At 56.2% G+C, this 18,114-nt stretch overlaps 2 protein-coding genes across 3 annotated transcripts in view; one reads left to right on the plus strand and one right to left on the minus strand.

Moving 5' to 3' along the window:
- The window catches only part of LOC115408444 (natural resistance-associated macrophage protein 2-like), a 918,259-nt gene that overhangs the window by 419,913 nt on the left and 480,232 nt on the right, over window positions 1–18,114 (minus strand). The gene's annotated exons all lie outside the window — the stretch shown is intronic.
- Window positions 3,260–18,114, plus strand: part of fam120c (family with sequence similarity 120 member C) — a 52,769-nt gene continuing 37,914 nt past the window's right edge. The window contains exons 1-9 of the mRNA XM_030118049.1: window positions 3,260–4,706; window positions 7,367–7,613; window positions 11,187–11,269; window positions 12,190–12,318; window positions 12,410–12,512; window positions 12,603–12,676; window positions 12,760–13,037; window positions 13,463–13,625; window positions 13,699–13,782. Coding sequence (XP_029973909.1) covers window positions 4,191–4,706; window positions 7,367–7,613; window positions 11,187–11,269; window positions 12,190–12,318; window positions 12,410–12,512; window positions 12,603–12,676; window positions 12,760–13,037; window positions 13,463–13,625; window positions 13,699–13,782 — 1,677 coding nt within the window. The 5' untranslated portion in view covers window positions 3,260–4,190. The remainder of the gene's footprint in view (window positions 4,707–7,366; window positions 7,614–11,186; window positions 11,270–12,189; window positions 12,319–12,409; window positions 12,513–12,602; window positions 12,677–12,759; window positions 13,038–13,462; window positions 13,626–13,698; window positions 13,783–18,114) is intronic.

The raw sequence follows: 18,114 nt of genomic DNA on the forward strand, positions 1-18,114 counted from the left end.
GCAGGAAAGGCAATAGAATTTACACACAAAAAAACAGACACATATTTCAATGTCTGCTGAAAATGAGCTTCCCCTCTTCGGAAGACCAGCAGCCGCCATTGGTTAGCAGCTAACGAGCCAGTTAGCGGGTGGCGTTCTGCCTCCTGCTGGTTGTCCTACATGGACGTTGTCACAGCGGCTGCAGGACATCCGGTGGTTCAGTCTCCATGGAGACTCCACGCTGGAGTCTGGAGGACATGGAGACAATATGGCTCCCCACAGCGTTCTCATTGGTTGTATATAAAGATGGGCGGAGCTAACGTGGGGGGACGCCGTTAGCTCAATAATTCAGCGTGCTGTGATGACGATGACCATAGCTGCCGGTCTTCATGGTAAAAATAACTAGAATGTGGCTCTCAGAGAGGCAGCCCTCCGCCACAGCTCCAATCAGTCACCAACAACAAGAAGAACACCAGATATACTAAAAAACACTGTATTCCTCCCCAACACAAACAACGTCTGGGAGAAAGCTGCTTGCTGCTTCTTCATATCTCAGTGTTTCCTCACAGTGACCGACACTCCGGAACCCCCCTGTTTTTGTCTGTTGTGGATCCTGGTATCCGGAACACTTCCTGATCTGGATCAGCAGCTGATCTCTCTTAGAGTCCTTGAAGAACTGACACTGTAATGTTCTCTGAGCCCCCTTGTCATTTATTGTGGAGTTATGCCCGACTACAGACCCGCTGACAGCTCTGCCAGGGCCCGGGACAACTTACTGTTTGTTGGGCCCAGTCCCGACTGTCTGACCAGGGAGAAAGCAGAGCGCTGCGGCGTGCGGAGCGCTGCGGCGTGCGGCATGCGGAGCGCTGCGGCGTGCGGAGCGCTGCGGCGTGCGGCATGCGGAGCGCTGTGGCGTGCGGAGCGCTGTGGCGTGCGGAGCGCTGCGGCGTGCGGCATGCGGAGCGCTGCGGCGTGCGGAGCGCTGTGGTGTGTGGCGTGGTGCGGCGCGCGGCGCGGTGCCTGCATGCGGTGTTGGACCAGGGGTGGGGAGGCGTGGAGCGGTGCGGTGCCTACATGCTGCGTTGGGAGCTGTCAGCGGGGTGCTGGATGGCCCCCCCACTTTTAATTCTGCCCCCCCCCCCCCAACCCTGGGCCCGGGATAACAGACCCGTTTGTCCCCCCTGTCAACGGGCCTGCCCAACTAGTCAAAGTCTCCCTATCTCTCAATGATAAAGAATCCTTTAAAAACTCCTGGATCCAGACAGTGATCCGGATCTTCACCAAAACTTAATGGATTCTAAGTGAGCCCAGGACCCCCCTTTCCACTAAGTTTCATTGCAATCCGTCCATTACTTTTTCCGGGATCTTGCTAACAAACCAACCAACCAACCAACCAACAAACCGACATGATTACATGACCTCCTGGCGGAGGTAATAATAATAATAATAATTATTATTATTATTATTATTATTATTATTATAATAATAATAATAATAATGATGATGTCAGTTGCACCACCTTGAGAGGTTTCCTCGCCTTTTTACCCCATCAGAGCACCACAACTCCCCCACGCCACCAAGCCCCGCCCCTTCTACTATGAGAATTGCCCAATCCGCAGTGACACAGTAATAATGATGATGATAATGGTTGTCTACCATTTAACATAAACTCGCTGGAAAAGAGACGCAAAGCTTTGAAACAGTGCAGACAGCCTGGAGGAGGAGGAGGAGGAGGAGGAGGAGGAGGAGGAGGAGGAGGAGGAAGAGGAGGAGGAGGAGGAGGAAGAGGAGGAGGAGGAGGAGGAGGAGGAAGAGGAGGAGGAGGAGGAGGAGGAGGAAGAGGAGGAGGAGGAGGAGGAGGAGGAAGAGTGCAGTGGGAGGAGTTCCTTCGTCCTTCATGTTCTCGTTGAAGCTCTGTCTCGGTTCTTGGTTTTCTTGGTTCTCGGAGTGTTCTTCGTTCTTCAGGACCAGACCAGGTTCTGACATGAGGACCAGGAGGAACCAGCAGTGAAGCGTATTGGCAGCTCTGCTTCAGTCTACAGCTGGTGCAGTGGTTAGTGGTCCTGCCTCACAACAGAAGGGTCCTGTGTTCGAATGCCAGCTGTGTGGAAAGCTGCTCCCTGGTCCAGGCGATCCTGCCGTCACTGTGCGGACCAATGTGGAGCAGCGAGGGACACTCACTCCTGTGCAGCCCAGCAGCTGGGCAGGACAGACTCAGGACAGACTCTGGACAGACTCTGGACAGTCTGCATCAAAACAGAGACCGGGAGGAAACATGACCCCACCTGCTGAGCTGAAAGGACCTGAAACGAGTCTGTCTCCAGACCACCAGCTGAAACTGTCTCTGTCCTGCCCGTCTGCAGCCATGGCCATGTTCTCTGGACGTTCTCTCCATGTTCTGTCTCTGTCAGCCATGAAGGGGAACTGCAGAGGACTGACAGGACTGACCCGGTTCTCAGAGGACTGACCGGTACTGACCGGTACTGACCGGTACTGACAGGGTGAACAACACAACTCACTCAGAGTTTATTCAGAATAACTGATAAGAAAATGAAAGAAGGTGAATAATCATCAATCAGTAGTTTCACATTACTGGAAAATCAGGATCCCGGGTCCGGGACAGAAATACAATATATAGTGAAGAAAGTGTCGATATTCAAAGAGTAAATCAGATTTTAAATGTGGTTTATTTCTCTTCCCGGAAATCCAGAGAGCAGATCTGATACGCTGAGTCCCAGAAACCACCACAGGGGGGCGACAAACACACAGACACACACACACACACACACACACACACACCACACACACACACACACACACACACACACACACACACACACACACACACACACACACGCTGGACGTTCTACCTGTTACACTAAACTCCTGTCGGATTGTTCGCATTATTGACATTTGCTTCACGCTTTATTGTTACTTTATGCGCGTGTCATGTGATTCTGCTTGATGTTTTCCCGACACGCACTAAAAGAGACGCGGTCCGCATCAAGCTTCTCCCGCCGCGTCCAGCGTCTCCCGATCGACCCGCACCGTGTTTGAGCGCGAGCTCCGGTGAGCTTGCAGGAAGTTTACGGATCGAACGTTGAGTTTGAGTCACTCGTGAAGCACTTGTACGGCTCTTCATCCTCTTCCACACCGTGGCTCCGCCGCGCGCTGGGATTTGTAGTTTTCTCCGCGTGCGCGCGGCTTCGCGGGGCGAACGTGACGCCGCGCCGGACTCCATTTCCCATGAGCCCCCGCGGCCGCGCCTCCTCCCCGCTCCGCCCCCTGCCACTCCGCTGGGCCGCGAGGACGTCTGAAGATGGCTGCAGTTGAACTGCTCCGCTCCGACATGAAGCCGTGAGAGGACAGCGCGCGGGAGGCTCCACGGGCTCCGACTCCTTTTTCTTTTAGTTCTCTTTCTTTTCTTTCGTCAAACATCCATCTCACTCCGCGCCGCGTCCGGCTCGGGCTGTCTTCCCGAGTTGACGCGTCAAATCACGCCGGGGACCGAGCGGCGGCTAGCGGCTAGCAGCTAGCAGGAACCGTCCGGCGGCGCGCGGCTCATTACCGAGTTTTTAATTGAACGGCGACGCGGCGGCACGTGCTGCCGTTTCCCCGGGGCTCGAGCGCCGCGGCCCGCCGTCAGGGCGAGAGGCGGCTCGGTTCGGCGTCCAGCCCGCGGTGCTAACTCATGCGCACTTTTCTCCGCTCTAAACCTGCAGCCACATCCTCCATCTCCCCAGAACCGGGCCGCTCCCCGCGAACCGAGCCGCCCCCTGCGATCCGGCCCCAGAACCGAGCCGCCCCCTGCGAACCGGCCCCAGAACCGAGCCGCCGCCCCGCGAACCAGCCCCAGAACCGGGTCGCGTCGGCCCTGTAGCGGCAGCATGAGCTCCTGCTGAAGTTCCCCGCCGCTCGGAGCTTCCCGGCCTGCTGGCACCGCACCAGAACCCGCAGCAGGATGGACACTGACCCGAGCCGCCTCCGCCACCACTGAGCAGACCCGCATCAACCCCCGCAGGCCCCGGTCCCGGTCCCGGCCCCGGCCCAGTCACAGTCACACCAGCCCGTCGAGTCAGCAGAGACCGGTTAGCTCGGCCGGAGTGCGCAGCTAGCTCGTCGCCCCACATCACGCTCCAAACACGGCGTACCGAACCCCGTCCGAGCCCGCCCCCGCCCCCGGACACACGCACCGGCTCAGCAGCACCGTCATGGGCGTGCAGGGCTTCCAGGAGTACCTGGAGAAGCGGTGTCCCGGGGCCGCCGTCCCCGTGGACCTGCTGAAGCTCGCCCGGACCGCGGCCCGCCAGCCCCCGCACCACCACCACCCGCACCACCACCCGCACCACCCCGGGCCCATGCCTCCCCCGCCCCCGCCCGCCCGGATCCTCATCGACGCGGACTCCGGCCTGCAGCGCCTGTACGGCGGCTACCAGACGGACTGGGTGTGCGGCGGGGAGTGGAACGCCATGCTGGGCTACCTGGCCGCCCTGTCGCAGGCCTGCCTGTACCAGGGCGGCCTGGAGCTGGTCGTGGTCTTCAACGGCACCCTGGGGAAGGAGCGCTGGCCCGAGTGGGCGCGGCGGGCCCAGGGCCAGCGGCAGACGGCGCAGCTCATCGTCAACCACGTCGGCAGCAAGGCCACCCCGCCCCCCCGGGCATGGTTCCTGCCCCCGGCCTGCCTCAGCCACTGCGTCCGCCTGGCCATGTTCCGCTTCCGAGTGCGGGTGAGTACGGTCCGCTGGCCGCGGAGGGGAGGGGCGGGCCGGGGCCCAACGTGCGGCCCGCGGGCGGGCAGCGGCCGCCCGGCAGCGCGCGGTCGGGCCTGGAGGGTGCAGAGTGAAATGCAGGGTTCCGCGGGTTGCTGAGGGTTCCTGGGTTCTGGTGTCAGAACAGCCGCGCTTATTAGAAGCTAACTGTTATTGGTGGCTAGCATTACCATCAGTTGATCACATTCAGGGTGAGAATCACCCACAATGCATTTCTCCAGTAAGCTGAGTGGGCGCTATGAGAGCTAGCCAAACGGCATGGAGCGGTGTGTGACTGCAATGTGGAACGTTCAAACTGGGTAGAACCCGTTGATTCTGAGGGGCTCTTGGAACTCGGCCTGGCGTCTAGAGGTGTAGCCCCCCCCCCCGGCTGTGGGGTCAGAGGTCACAGGGAGCCGTCAGCCCCTGGCGGAGGAATGAAGCGCCCCCTGCTGGCGGCGTCTCTCTGGAGAGCCGGTGTGTTACATAACATGAACTCGGTGAACCCTCAGTGTGGAGCGGCCGAGCGGAGACACTATTTATAACACACACGCACACACACACACACTCACACACACACACACACAGGTCCTGATCAGTCCTGATGACCTGGAACCATCCAGATGTTTGATTCACTCCAGAGTCTGACTGGAAATGGTTCCGTCAGAACGGTTGGTTCCTCGGTGTGTTCTGTTAGAACGGTTGGTTCCTCGGTGTGTTCCGTCAGAACGGTTGGTTCCTCGGTGTGTTCTGTTAGAACGGTTGGTTCCTCGGTGTGTTCTGTTAGAACGGTTGGTTCCTCGGTGTGTTCCGTCAGAACTGTTCTGTACGTCGGCTTCTCCAGTGCTCGGCCTCGTCTTGAGGTTCTAGGTGAGGGGTCACAGTAAAATCGGCTTCTCATGTTCTTTAAAATCAGTCTTCAGCTCCGACTTGGTGTGAATCTGCGGTTCCTCAACGTGATGCTGTTGCATTCTGGGTATTGTTCCGAGCTGCCAGTGATCTGTTGGTGATCTGCTGCCGTCGGGATCGGGTCGGTTCTCCGGGTCACCAGGTCGGCCGCCGTTCCGTCCTGAGCTGAACCTGTCTCATTGGGGACAGAACCGGAGACCGGCAGCGGCGGTCCAGCTGTTGACCGTCACCAGACCGTCGGTGTTTCTCCGAGGCGTCCCTGAACGCACCGTGAGCAGGGGAAGGCTGGCGAGGTGCCGGCGGTGTGGGGAACTGGCGCCGGACCGGAACCCAGCAGCTAGAAGGTGGAGCCCTGCTCACTGCCGAATCAGCTGGTTCCTTCACCTGGACCACCGGTCAGCTGACCTGCAGGTGATCCGACTGCCGGCTTCGTCTGGACTCCCGGCTCGCTCGCACCCGGCTGGCTCGCTCGCACCCGGCTGGCTCGCTCGCACCCGGCTAGCTCGCTCGGCCGGCAGTCGGGACAGACCTGTGCTGAACCAAACTCGGGGTGTTTGGGAGCAACGCCGTAAATCTCCTTTAATTTGGTTCTAAGTAGATCTGAAGTCTAAACTGGGAACAGAGAACCGTCCAGACGGTGGACTGCAGGAGGGAACGTGAACAAAGCTGGCATTAGCATGGCTCCCAGGCTACTGCTAGCTGGCATTAGCATGATCACTGAAGGCAGAACCACTCCTGTCGTTCTCCACATCAGTGTTCTCGGAGATGTTCTCTATGTTCTCGGTTCGACCGTCCGGATCACCGCCTCTGGCAGGCCGCTTCTGGCCCACGGGCCTCATGTTTCCCAGCTGTCTTCCGTCTGCTCTGCTTCTCCTCTTTCCAACTGAAGCAGTTCTGAGCCTTCTGCTAACACTGACCCCTGACCCGGGTCCACCTCGGACCGGTCCGACCTGCGGACAGCCTCGTTTCTACTGCCAGGGTTTCTGTGCCGGTACGGTGGAACGTTCCTTCATAATCGGGGTTGTTGTTTCAAGGTTTTTGCGGTTAGCAGCCTTGGTAGCTGGTTGTTTCTCCGGTTCTGCTTGGTGTCTACGGTTCCTGCTGGCTCCGCTTCCCGAGCAGACTGAAGTCCTCTGACCTGTGTGGTGACATGCTGTACATTTTCTACAGTCTGTTGCTGCAGGTGCTGTTTTCTTTGGGTTGTCTGTTGGGGCGGCAGTTTGACAAAAGAGACAGCAGTCGGCTGGACAGACTGATCAGGAAGTGTGCATCTGTGATGGGAGGAAGGTGGACTCTGCTGGAGCAGTCCTAGAGAGGAGGATGAGGCTCTAATGCAGGGTATCTGGAGGAACCCCAAACATCCACTGCAGGACAGTGGCAGCTCAGAAGAGTGAGCGGAGTAACAGGCTGCTGTCACTGCGCTGCAGAACCGAGGCTTCAGGAGGTCGTTCATCCCCTCAGCAGTCAGGCTGTCCAACAGATGTGCCTGAGCCGAACTGAGTACACTATCAGCACTTTATTGTACTGTTGTTATTTATTTGCGTGCGAATGATTTGTGTGCTGCTGGACACCTGAATTACTCCCTTGGGAGATTAATAAAGTATCTATCTATCTGTCTATCCATCCATCCATCCATCCATCCCTCCCTCCCTCCCGTGTATTTGTCGGGTGTAGAGCAGCTGTCCAGACGGTATTCTTACGGTGTTGTCGTGGTGTTCTTGCTCTTCCAGGTGGTGCAGACTCTGGAGGACCACCACCAGGAGGTGCTGTCCCTCTATCGGGACTTCGGCTTTGCCGGCCTGATCGCTCAGGACTCGGAGTTCGCGCTGTGCAACGTTCCCGCCTACTTCTCCTCACACGCCCTGAAGCTGAGCTGGAACGGCAAGAACCTGACCACGCACCAGTACCTGCTGTCCGAGGCGGCCCGCCAGCTGGGCCTCAAGACCCAGCACCTGCCCTGCTTCGCCGCCCTGCTGGGTGAGACCCGCATCTCTTAGAACCCAGTCCTGATGTCTGAGAGACCGACTAGTAGAACCGAGGACAACCCGTCCACAAAACACTACATAGTGGACAGAACACGCTGTATTAACCTCACAGAGCACAGCTGTTCCGGAGCAAGACGCTCGTAGAACCCGGCAGAACGGACTGCAGGGGGCGATAGAACCAGGGGCGGTGCAAATCGTTCTGAGGATGATGAGAGAAGCTGAAAGACGAGGAAGATCTACCTGTGAACAACAGGAGTCTGAAAATATAACAGGAACTAGACAATATGCAGAATACAGTGTAACCTCATATGGTGCAGTTTATCTTATATACCATGAGTTAATGGCAGGCTGCAGGACATCATAATGTCCACGGCTGCAGGACATCATAATGTCCACGGCTGCAGGACATCATAATGTCCACGGCTGCGGGACATCATAATGTCCACGGCTGCGGGACATCATAATGTCCACGGCTGCGGGACATCATAATGTCCAGGACTGTTGCGCATATTCTATACAGTGGAGCTGTCCAGTGTGACAGTGGTGGACATGAAGGACCTGCTCTGTCCTCTGAGGACGTCTCAGTCGGCTGAGCTCCTCTGCCGTGCGGTGCCACCCGCATCCATGCTGGACCAGACTGTTTACAGTGCTGTGATGATACTGTAGCCGCTGGCGTCGGTCGGCTGTTAGCTTGTTAGCGTAGCCGCTGGCGTCGGTCAGCTGTTAGCTTGTTAGCGTAGCCGCTGCTGTTAGCTTGTTAGCATAGCCACTGGCGTCAGTCGGCTGTTAGCTTGTTAGTGTAGCCGCTGCTGTTAGCTTGTTAGCGTAGCCGCTGGCGTCAGTCGGCTGTTAGCTTGTTAGCGTAGCCGCTGGCGTCGGTCGGCTGTTAGCTTGTTAGTGTAGCCGCTGCTGTTAGCTTGTTAGCGTAGCCGCTGGCGTCAGTCGGCTGTTAGCTTGTTAGCGTAGCCGCTGCTGTTAGCTTGTTAGCGTAGCCACTGGCGTCAGTCGGCTGTTAGCTTGTTAGTGTAGCCGCTGCTGTTAGCTTGTTAGCGTAGCCGCTGGCGTCAGTCGGCTGTTAGCTTGTTAGCGTAGCCGCTGGCGTCGGTCGGCTGTTAGCTTGTTAGCGTAGCCGCTGGCGTATCACCTCTCGGGAGAGACTCATCAGGAGTAATGAGCAGGTTGTGGTCGTCCCCTCACTCTGGTCACCATGACGACCAGCCGTCAGGCCTCCAGACTCTGGTCGTTGAGTGTGAAGAGGACAGGAAGCGGCGTTCTGCTGCCTCCGTCCAGACTGAATGCCAGCCTCTGCTGTCAGAGTACAGAAACGCTGTCATTGTGGGGAGATTCCAGCAGGGGGCGATGCTGTTGGTTTGTTAAAGAGCCCGGGTCTCATTAGAACCCATTAGGGGTGTAACGGTACACAAAAGCCACGGTACGGTACGTACCTCGGTGTAAGGGTCACGGTTCGGTACGTTTTTCGGTACAGTGGGGAAAAAGTAAAAAAAAGCTCACAAATGTACCAGAACATTTTTCCCAAGCTTTCCCATGCCACACATTATTGGCCCAGTTTACATGGTGTTTTTTCAATCCGATTGTAAACAATAGTATTAAATGCGAGTGTATTCATGTACAGCATACAAAGCATCCACCATGAATCCTCGTTTACAAGGACCCTGTGACATTTGCACAAAGTCTCACGAGGAACCTTCAGGTCTTCCTCTCAGCAGCAGCAGTCCTCAGCGCCGAGCAGAGAGTTTTTATCTGCTGATATCTGCTCTAATAATGTCCCAAAATCTCCATGATACCTGCTGAAGGAGCGCTGCTCCCCTGACCGCAGCACCGCCGTGCGGAGCAGCACGTCTCGGTGTGAGCTCTGCGCCGCATGCCGATGTTTCGAATTAACTGGTGCCCATGTTAACTTGTGACCAATAATGACTGAAACATCTAGTCGTTCTGGCGAACGTCGGTTATCGACAGTTACAGTGAGTGTATACGTTTAAAGTCTTTTGTGAGTCTTACTTTAACAACTGCTGTTATCAGCATATGTTCACACAGACCTCCGCCATCATTCGTTAACACGGGAACCACTTAATCCATAACACCAGCCGGCGATCGCTCGTATTCTGCTATAGAGCTCTTTATACAACTCGCTGCTGCGCGATTTGGTTCCATCTCGCCTCTCCAATGTTTTTATGTCGGGGTTTTGTATTAAAAAAGTGTTTTTCCACCACCGTGGCGTTCTCTGCTGGTTTTTTGACTGTGCTGCTTCCCGTTTACTGACACGTCACACGTCACTCCCTATGAGGGAACGCACACGGAACAAATACTCCCCCGTTTAATCCGCTCCGCCACACGCTGCAGCTCTCATTCTGCTTGTACTTTCTTCTTCATTTGTTCATGTTTGGACCTGCTTGTTGTACTTCTTCTTCTGTGATAATGGTGGTTGCCGGCAGCTTTTAGGCTCATTACCGCCATCTAAGGTTGGAATTTTTTTTTACTCACTGGTGTATTCGTCGTGTGATTGTATGTGCCGAACCGTGACCCCCGTACCGTGACGGTACGGGACGAGTACAAATACCGTTACACTCCTAGAACCCATTAGAACCCGCTCTAAAATGGTGTATTTCAGAGTGTGAATAAATATAAAGCCCCCGGCCCCAGAACAGGTCTTGGTCTCGGTGTCCAGTTTCAGCAGCCGTGTCGTCTTGACCAGAGTCCGGTTCTCACCTCGGTCTCTTCGTCTGATCAGAGGAGATACAGCTGAGCATGAATCGGCCAATCACATGACCACGTCACCTGGTGTAGAGTCCAGTATGGAGACGACCTGCTGCAAGCTTCAGAGCGCTGTGGGGGACGCTGCGTTAGCCCCGCCCACTTTTATATACAGCCAATGAAAACACTGGGGGATGCAGCATTAGCTCCGCCCAAGTCATTGGTCTCGACACTGAAACACAAGGATGAGTGGTTCCTGCAGCTCACATGCTGCCGCAGCCTCCACCCCCCCTGCTGTAGCTGCTGCCTCCACCCCCCCTGCTGTAAATGCTGCCTCCACCCCCCCGCTGTAGCTGCAGCCTCCACCCCCCCTGCTGTAGCTGCAGCCTCCACGCCCTGCTGTAGCCGCTGCCTCCACCCCCCCGCTGTAGCTGCAGCCTCCACCCCCCCTGCTGTAGCCGCTGCCTCCACCCCCCCGCTGTAGCTGCAGCCTCCACCCCCCCGCTGTAAATGCTGCCTCCACCCCCCCTGCTGTAGCCGCTGCCTCCACCCCCCCTGCTGTAGCCGCTGCCTCCACCCCCCCTGCTGTAGCCGCTGCCTCCACCCCCCCTGCTGTAGCCGCTGCCTCCACCCCCCCGCTGTAGCTGCAGCCTCCACCCCCCCCGCTGTAAATGCTGCCTCCACCCCCCCTGCTGTAGCCGCTGCCTCCACTCCCCCTGCTGTAGCCGCTGCCTCCACCCCCCTGCTGTAAATGCAGCCTCCACCCCCCCTGCTGTAGCTGCAGCCTCCACCCCCCCTGCTGTAGCCGCTGCCTCCACCCGCTGCTGGTGACGTGGTGTGTGTTTGTCTCCAGGGAACCACATCCTGCCTGACGAGGACCTGGCCGCCTTCCACTGGAGTCTGCTGGGACCAGAACACCCGCTGGCCTCCCTCAAGGTACCTCTGCTCCACCCACCTCCACCCACCTCCACCCCCAGGAGAGCTGGTCTCCCACACGACCTGCTAACTGGCTCTGTATGCCTGTGGGTGGGGCTGTGGGTGGAGCTGTGGGTGGAGCTGTGGGTGGAGCTGTGGGTGGAGCTGTGGGTGGAGCTGTGCTCGGCTGGTTGGATCCAACAGATGAGAGTAAAGATGGAGCAGGAGCCCTGAACGGAGGTCCGGGTTCTGACTCTGCTTCCTTTTCCTGTTGTCTTCCTGGAGAGGAGTGCGCCGTGAGATGACATCATCAGAGAGCGCCACTCTGATGTCATGGGGGGACGCCCTCCTCGCTAACGGAGGAGATGAACGGAAGCAGGAATGAAGGAAAAACGTTCCAAGGCTCATTTGACGGCTGGAGAACGTCCCCGAGGGTTCCGTCTCCTGCTGTCCTCCAGTGAGGACCGGGGACGGCTGGAGGGTCTCTGCACAAGTCTTCCCCCATGTCGACCGCTGGTAGCTCGTTAGCTCGCTAGCTCGTTAGCCAGCAGCTAGCTAGTGGCTGTTTCCATGGCAGCTGGTCTCTGCGGCTGTAAACCAGGTTTGCCTCCACCCAGCCTCCACCCAGCAGTCACTGAGGGGGGTGGAGCAATACCAGTGGATCTTGGAGATGAAGGGAAAGTAAGAGATGGGGTCAAAGGTCATTGAATTAATTGGGGTCCAAAGCAGGTTTTTTTCAGAGTGACTGGGAGGTCCAGTGGACAGGTGGGGGACAGGTGGGGGACAGGTGGGGGACAGGTGGGGGACAGGTGGCAGTCAGCTGTGTATCTGCTGGTTCAGCATCCGTCAGTCGGAGGTGTGAGTTGGGGGCGGAGCCAGGCGTCATGTGACCTGTGGGGTTTCTCACCACGGTGTCCCCCGTCCCCCCGTCCCCGGTCCAGGTCCGGGCCCACCAGCTGGTGCTGCCCCCCTGTGAGGTGGTGATCAAAGCCGTCTCCGAGTACGTGTCCTCCATCAAGGACCTGGGGAACCTGGACTCCATCGCCAGAGACGTCTTCAAGCAGTCCCAGGTGGGTCCCTCAGTCCTGACCCCCGACCCCAGACCAGGACGGAGTCGGGGGAGGACCTCCACCCTCTAACACTGGCTCGTTTCCCGTCCAGTCTCGTATGGAGGACAAGGTGGAGCGCTTCAAGAAAGCGGTGGAGTATTTTTCTGCCGCCTCCAAGCCCCGCCCACTCAGCATGGGGCCTTCCTCTTTCCTCTGTGAGTACTGACCCGGCAGCCGCCGCCGCTCCACCCTCTGCTCCACCCTCCCTGTTTCCACTGAGCTCTTCTCCTCCACCCTCCCTCCAGTACCTGGGTTTGGACCTACGCCTTTCGGGGGACCACCTGGCCACATGGGACCGATGCAGCCTGGGAAGAATCAGGTAGGGCCGCTCGCTCCGTCGGCCTCCGTCGGCCTCCGTCAGCCGTCCTGCTGGAGGACTGACTGCCCCACCCCCACCCCCAGCTCCCTCCACCCCAGGTTGCGGGATTGAAGCCTCCCTACCCCAGCGCTCCGTACGGGCCTCCTGGCTCCGCCCCTCTGTTCCAGACCGCCCCGCCTCCGTCACAGGACTGCAACGACTCTCTGGCCGGAAAGATGGGCTTCTCCGACTGGTCTGCTCCGTACGACTCCACCCAGAGCGGAGGCCGGCTCCCCAACCACCACGGCGCCGCGCAGTCCGGACCCTCCCCGTCTCCGTCCTCCTCGTCGGACGGAGACGAGCCCAACGACACCAACGCCAAGTAAGCCCCGCCTCCGCCTGTCGGGGAAACGCACCGAGTGCAGCAGCAGGGTGGAGTCTTCCCTCCACCTGACATCGGGACGCGCCGCTCTGGCTCTACGCCAAAACATAAAGCCGGCGGTAGAATCGTCCCTCTCTCCTGATCGAGACAGCTCTGATAGCTCCGCCCCTCCGGCGAGGAGGTGGAGTCCCCGGGCGTAGCGCCGAGCACGTCTCTCCTCCAATTCTGAGGCGAAACGGAAAAATCCCGAACAAAGTGTCAGTAGAGAGCAGAGGACAGAAGAGACACCCCAGAGCTGTAGTCAGAGCAGGAAGTGGAGCAAGTTTACTTCCTGTAGACGAACGCGCCACTTCCCCCGGCCGTCCGCAGGTGGAGGGAGGAGCAGGAAGTGCGTCCACCAAGCCGACTGTCTCTGTCCTCTGCAGCCATTTGACGGACAAGCCTTCTCGGTGGGAGGATCCCACGGGGAGAGGAGGCTCCGCCCCCGGAGACGGTTCCCAGGGCAACGGGAGCGGGTCAAACATTCCCTCGCTGCTGTCCATGGCGACGCGGAGTCACATGGACATAACCACGCCCCCTCTGCCTCAGGTGAGCGCTACCTGGCCGGCTGACTCGTGACGCGGCGGCTTCCGGACGCGTCTCACCGGCGCCGTGTCCCCAGGTCAGCGCCGAGGTTCTCCGAGTGGCCGAGCACCGGCACCGCCGAGGCCTGATGTACCCGCAGATCTACCACATCCTGACCAAGGTAACGACCCGCCACAGACTGACCTGACCAAGGTAACCGACCCGCCACAGACTGACCTGACCAAGGTAACCGACCCGCCACAGACTGACCTGACCAAGGTAACGACCCGCCACAGACTGACCAGACCAAGGTAACGACCCGCCACAGACTGACCTGACCAAGGTAACGACCCGCCACAGACTGACCTGACCAAGGTAACGACCCGCCACAGACTGACCTGACCAAGGTAACGACCCGCCACAGACTGACCTGACCAAGGTAACCGACCCGCCACAGACTGACCTGACCAAGGTAACCGACCCGCCACAGACTGACCTGACCAAGGTAACGACCCGCCACAGACTGACCTGACCAAGGTAACCGACCCGCCACAGACTGACCTGACCAAGGTAACCGACCCGCCACAGACTGACCTGACCAAGGTAACGACCCGCCACAGACTGACCTGACTAAGGTAACGACCCGCCACAGACTGACCTGACCAAGGTAACCGACCCGCCACAGACTGACCTGACCAAGGTAACCGACCCGCCACAGACTGACCTGACCAAGGTAACGACCCGCCACAGACTGACCTGACCAAGGTAACGACCCGCCACAGACTGACCTGACCAAGGTAACCGACCCGCCACAGACTGACCTGACCAAGGTAACCGACCCGCCACAGGGCGCGAAATTCCCTATAAAATGGCGGCGGGACCGATTGAGATGGAATCTCCGCCGGTTTAGGTCCATATGAGCAGGTCCTTACCGCCTGTTGGCTTTTTCTATCATGAAATTGCGTCACTTCTCTTTTAATGAATCAATCATAACCAACACGCCTCGTAACTCTGGGGTTCCATTTTTGCATTCTTCTTCTCTGTGCTTCACGCTGCACCATGCATCTAACAACCACAATGCGCCCTCTGCTGGATTGAAGGAGGTACTGCTTGATTCAGGTGCTGCTGTGAACTCCAAACAACAAATACTTCAGAACACGATGACAGCAGTGGGTGTGAACAGTAGTAACTGTGAATATGCAAATCTGCCAAACGGTTAATGATTTACTGCGATACTACAGTTGTCCAGCCCTGAATGAGGCCGTCACAGCTGCAGGCATGGGCGCAAATACAGAACGACGTCAATGAACATCAGTGAGAGAGGTCCTGCAGGGTCTACTGGTCCTCCAGGGTCTACTGGTCCTCCAGGGTCTACTGGTCCTCCAGGGTCTACTGGTCCTCCAGGGTCTACTGGTCCTCCAGGGTCTACTGGTCCTCCAGGGTCTGATACATACACAGACAAAACCTGGTCAGATTAAGACCTGAACAGAATCAGAATCTACACCAACATTCACAGCCATCAGCAGGATCTTAGCTAAAATATTTAGTTTCAATTGGGAGCAACGACATGATCTGAAATGTGGTTTGTGCTGGTATGGATTCCAGGGTGAATGAGCCACCACCACCAAAGGAACTAGTCAAAGCTGGGATGCTTCAACCAGCAATTGGCAACATGCATACCTGCAGCAAAATAAATAAAAATCATTTTATAAATTCGCAACTGAGGGCGGTCCATATAGCATGAGAAGATAAACCATCCCAGACACAGAGCAGCAGATAGAAACACAACTAAACAAGCACAACAAAATACAACAGTTTAATTAAGAAATTATTGTTGGATCCTGTTTTTGATCAGCATTTTACAAAATTAAAACTTGTGAGGACCTGTTAAAGGGGCTGTATCATGCAAAATTCACTTTTTGTATGTTTTAACCTTGTTATATAGTTCTGTTCTCACCTGAAACTCCCCAAAGCGTTTTTTTCCTTTGTACCTGCGTGTTTAAGCTTTCCCAGTGTTTGTGCTGCTCAGAGAGGCAGCCCCTCCCACCGTGAAAACTCTGTTTCCCACGTTCACGTCACACAGTGAAGATGGCTACCCTGAGCCCCCCCCCACCCCACCCCCCCCCCGGCAATCAGCATTGCTGCTTTTTGTAACTCCGATTTCGAGGATAAACTTTGACCATCGTCTGAGAGCAACAGTCAAGCAAGAGTCTGGAGGGTCTGGAGGGTCTGGAGGGTCTGGAGGGTCTGGAGGGTCTGGAGGGTCTGGAGGGTCTGGAGGGTCTGAAGGGTCTGGAGGGTCTGAAGGGTCTGCGCTTGGTGAGTTTCTCACAGGAAAAGATGTTTTTGCATGTAGAGAAGCTAGAGCTAAAGAGCTAAAGCTAGCTAGCGTATTTGTTTTGAAGCTCTGATTGGTTGAAGTAGCTGTCAGTCAAAGTCCACAGGGGGAGAGGCGGGGTTCAGTGAAACGGAGCGTTTTCTCTTCCGGGTTTCAGAATTAGCCCCAGAAAATCTTTTATTTCACACAAAATGACTTTTCCTTAGCGCCAAAAATAAACTATGACCATGTTAGAGCCATTTCTAGGGTTTGGACGAGCTGAAGAAGCAGGATACAGGTCCTTTAACATTTTCTGAGGACCTGCTGAAAAAATTTGGAGGGCCTGTTAAAATTTTGACGAATTTCATGTCCTGCGTCACAGACTGACCTGACCAAGGTAACCGACCCGCCACAGACTGACCAGACCAAGGTAACCGACCCGCCACAGACTGACCAGACCAAGGTAACCGACCCGCCACAGACTGACCAGACCAAGGTAACCGACCCGCCACAGACTGACCAGACCAAGGTAACGACCCGCCACAGACTGACCAGACCAAGGTAACTGACCCGCCACAGACTGACCTGACCAAGGTAACGACCCGCCACAGACTGACCTGACCAAGGTAACGACCCGCCACAGACTGACCTGACCAAGGTAACCGACCCGCCACAGACTGACCAGACCAAGGTAACGACCCGCCACAGACTGACCTGACCAAGGTAACGACCCGCCACAGACTGACCTGACCAAGGTAACGACCCGCCACAGACTGACCAGACCAAGGTAACGACCCGCCACAGACTGACCTGACCAAGGTAACGACCCGCCACAGACTGACCTGACCAAGGTGACGACCCGCCACAGACTGACCTGACCAAGGTAACGACCCGCCACAGACTGACCTGACCAAGGTAACGACCCGCCGTCCTGACGGGTGGATACAGGGTGTGTCTGGACTGGGTGGAGCTGTTCACTGAGACTGCTCCACCGTCTGGGTCTCAGGTTCTGTTGTACTCCAGAGCCAGTTTGGGGCTTTGGGTTTGTGTGGGGCGGTTTGGTGCTGTATGGGGGCTCTGGGGTGGTTTGGGGCAGAAAGGGGCAGTTTGAGTGTAGCACTTATGTTACACACTAAAGGCCAATCAGGCCCAGGACTAGATGAAGATAGTTTCTAAGTTAGCAATGATAACAACAGGCTAGCTGATCAGAAGATTCTGAGTTCGCTCGTGGAGAGAGAAGAGGCAAAGACTTAGAGTTAAGTTTGCAAGTAAAAAGGTACCATATATTGAGCTCTTGGGAAATGAAAACAGGACAGACAGAACATAACAGATTTGCAAAACTTGAACCTGTGCGAATGGCCATTCGAAGTACTCACAGCAAATCACAGTTGTAATAAACATACGAAGGTAACAGGTATCAGAAATGCAACACAAAGATGATGATACCAGCGAATGTGTTTTCACAGTGGTGAAGGGTAGAGTCCAGTTTCACACCCCCTGGAAAGAAGCAACCAACCCAATCGTCCATTCATCCACCCAAAGTTCACATGACCCACGTCTGGGTCAGAACAGCTGGTGGCTCTGTGGAGGAGTCCAGCCGTGTGTGGGTTGTGTGGGTGTGGGTTGTGTGGGTGTGGGTTGTGTGGGTGTGGGTCCGTCCGTGTGGGGTGAGAGGTTTCTGGCTTCAGGAGCCCCCACCGGCCCGGCAGAGGGAGCGCCTGGTCTCCAGCTGGAAGACCGGAGTTCCGTTTAGGCTCTAGGCCTGGTCTTTAGCTCGCCATCACTCTTCAACAGGACCATAGGAACAAACCTGGCCTGTACAAAGCACCAATAAATAAATATCAAATACATGTACACATCACATAAATATAAATCCTCGTACTAATAAATTGGACTGAAGTAATTGTGCACACTGGCCAATTTATAGCACTGCCTGCACAGTAAGTTACATTGCAGTGGAAGTAATCCAAAGAGAGATTCAAAGAGTCTTAAATAGTAATAAAATACAATCATTCAGTGTCAAAGTTCAATAAATAGTAATATCATTAAGTAAAGTGCTTCATGAGAACTGTGGAAATTAATTAACTGATGATAGATAAAGTGCTCATTCAGTGCATCAGTCAAGTTTATAAACAAAACTAACAAGATCACATTCAGACATAAAGGCACTTAAAATACATCATCACACTTTTCGGC

This window comes from Salarias fasciatus, chromosome 20, assembly GCF_902148845.1.
Source record: "Salarias fasciatus chromosome 20, fSalaFa1.1, whole genome shotgun sequence".
Lineage (NCBI taxonomy): Eukaryota > Metazoa > Chordata > Actinopteri > Blenniiformes > Blenniidae > Salarias > Salarias fasciatus.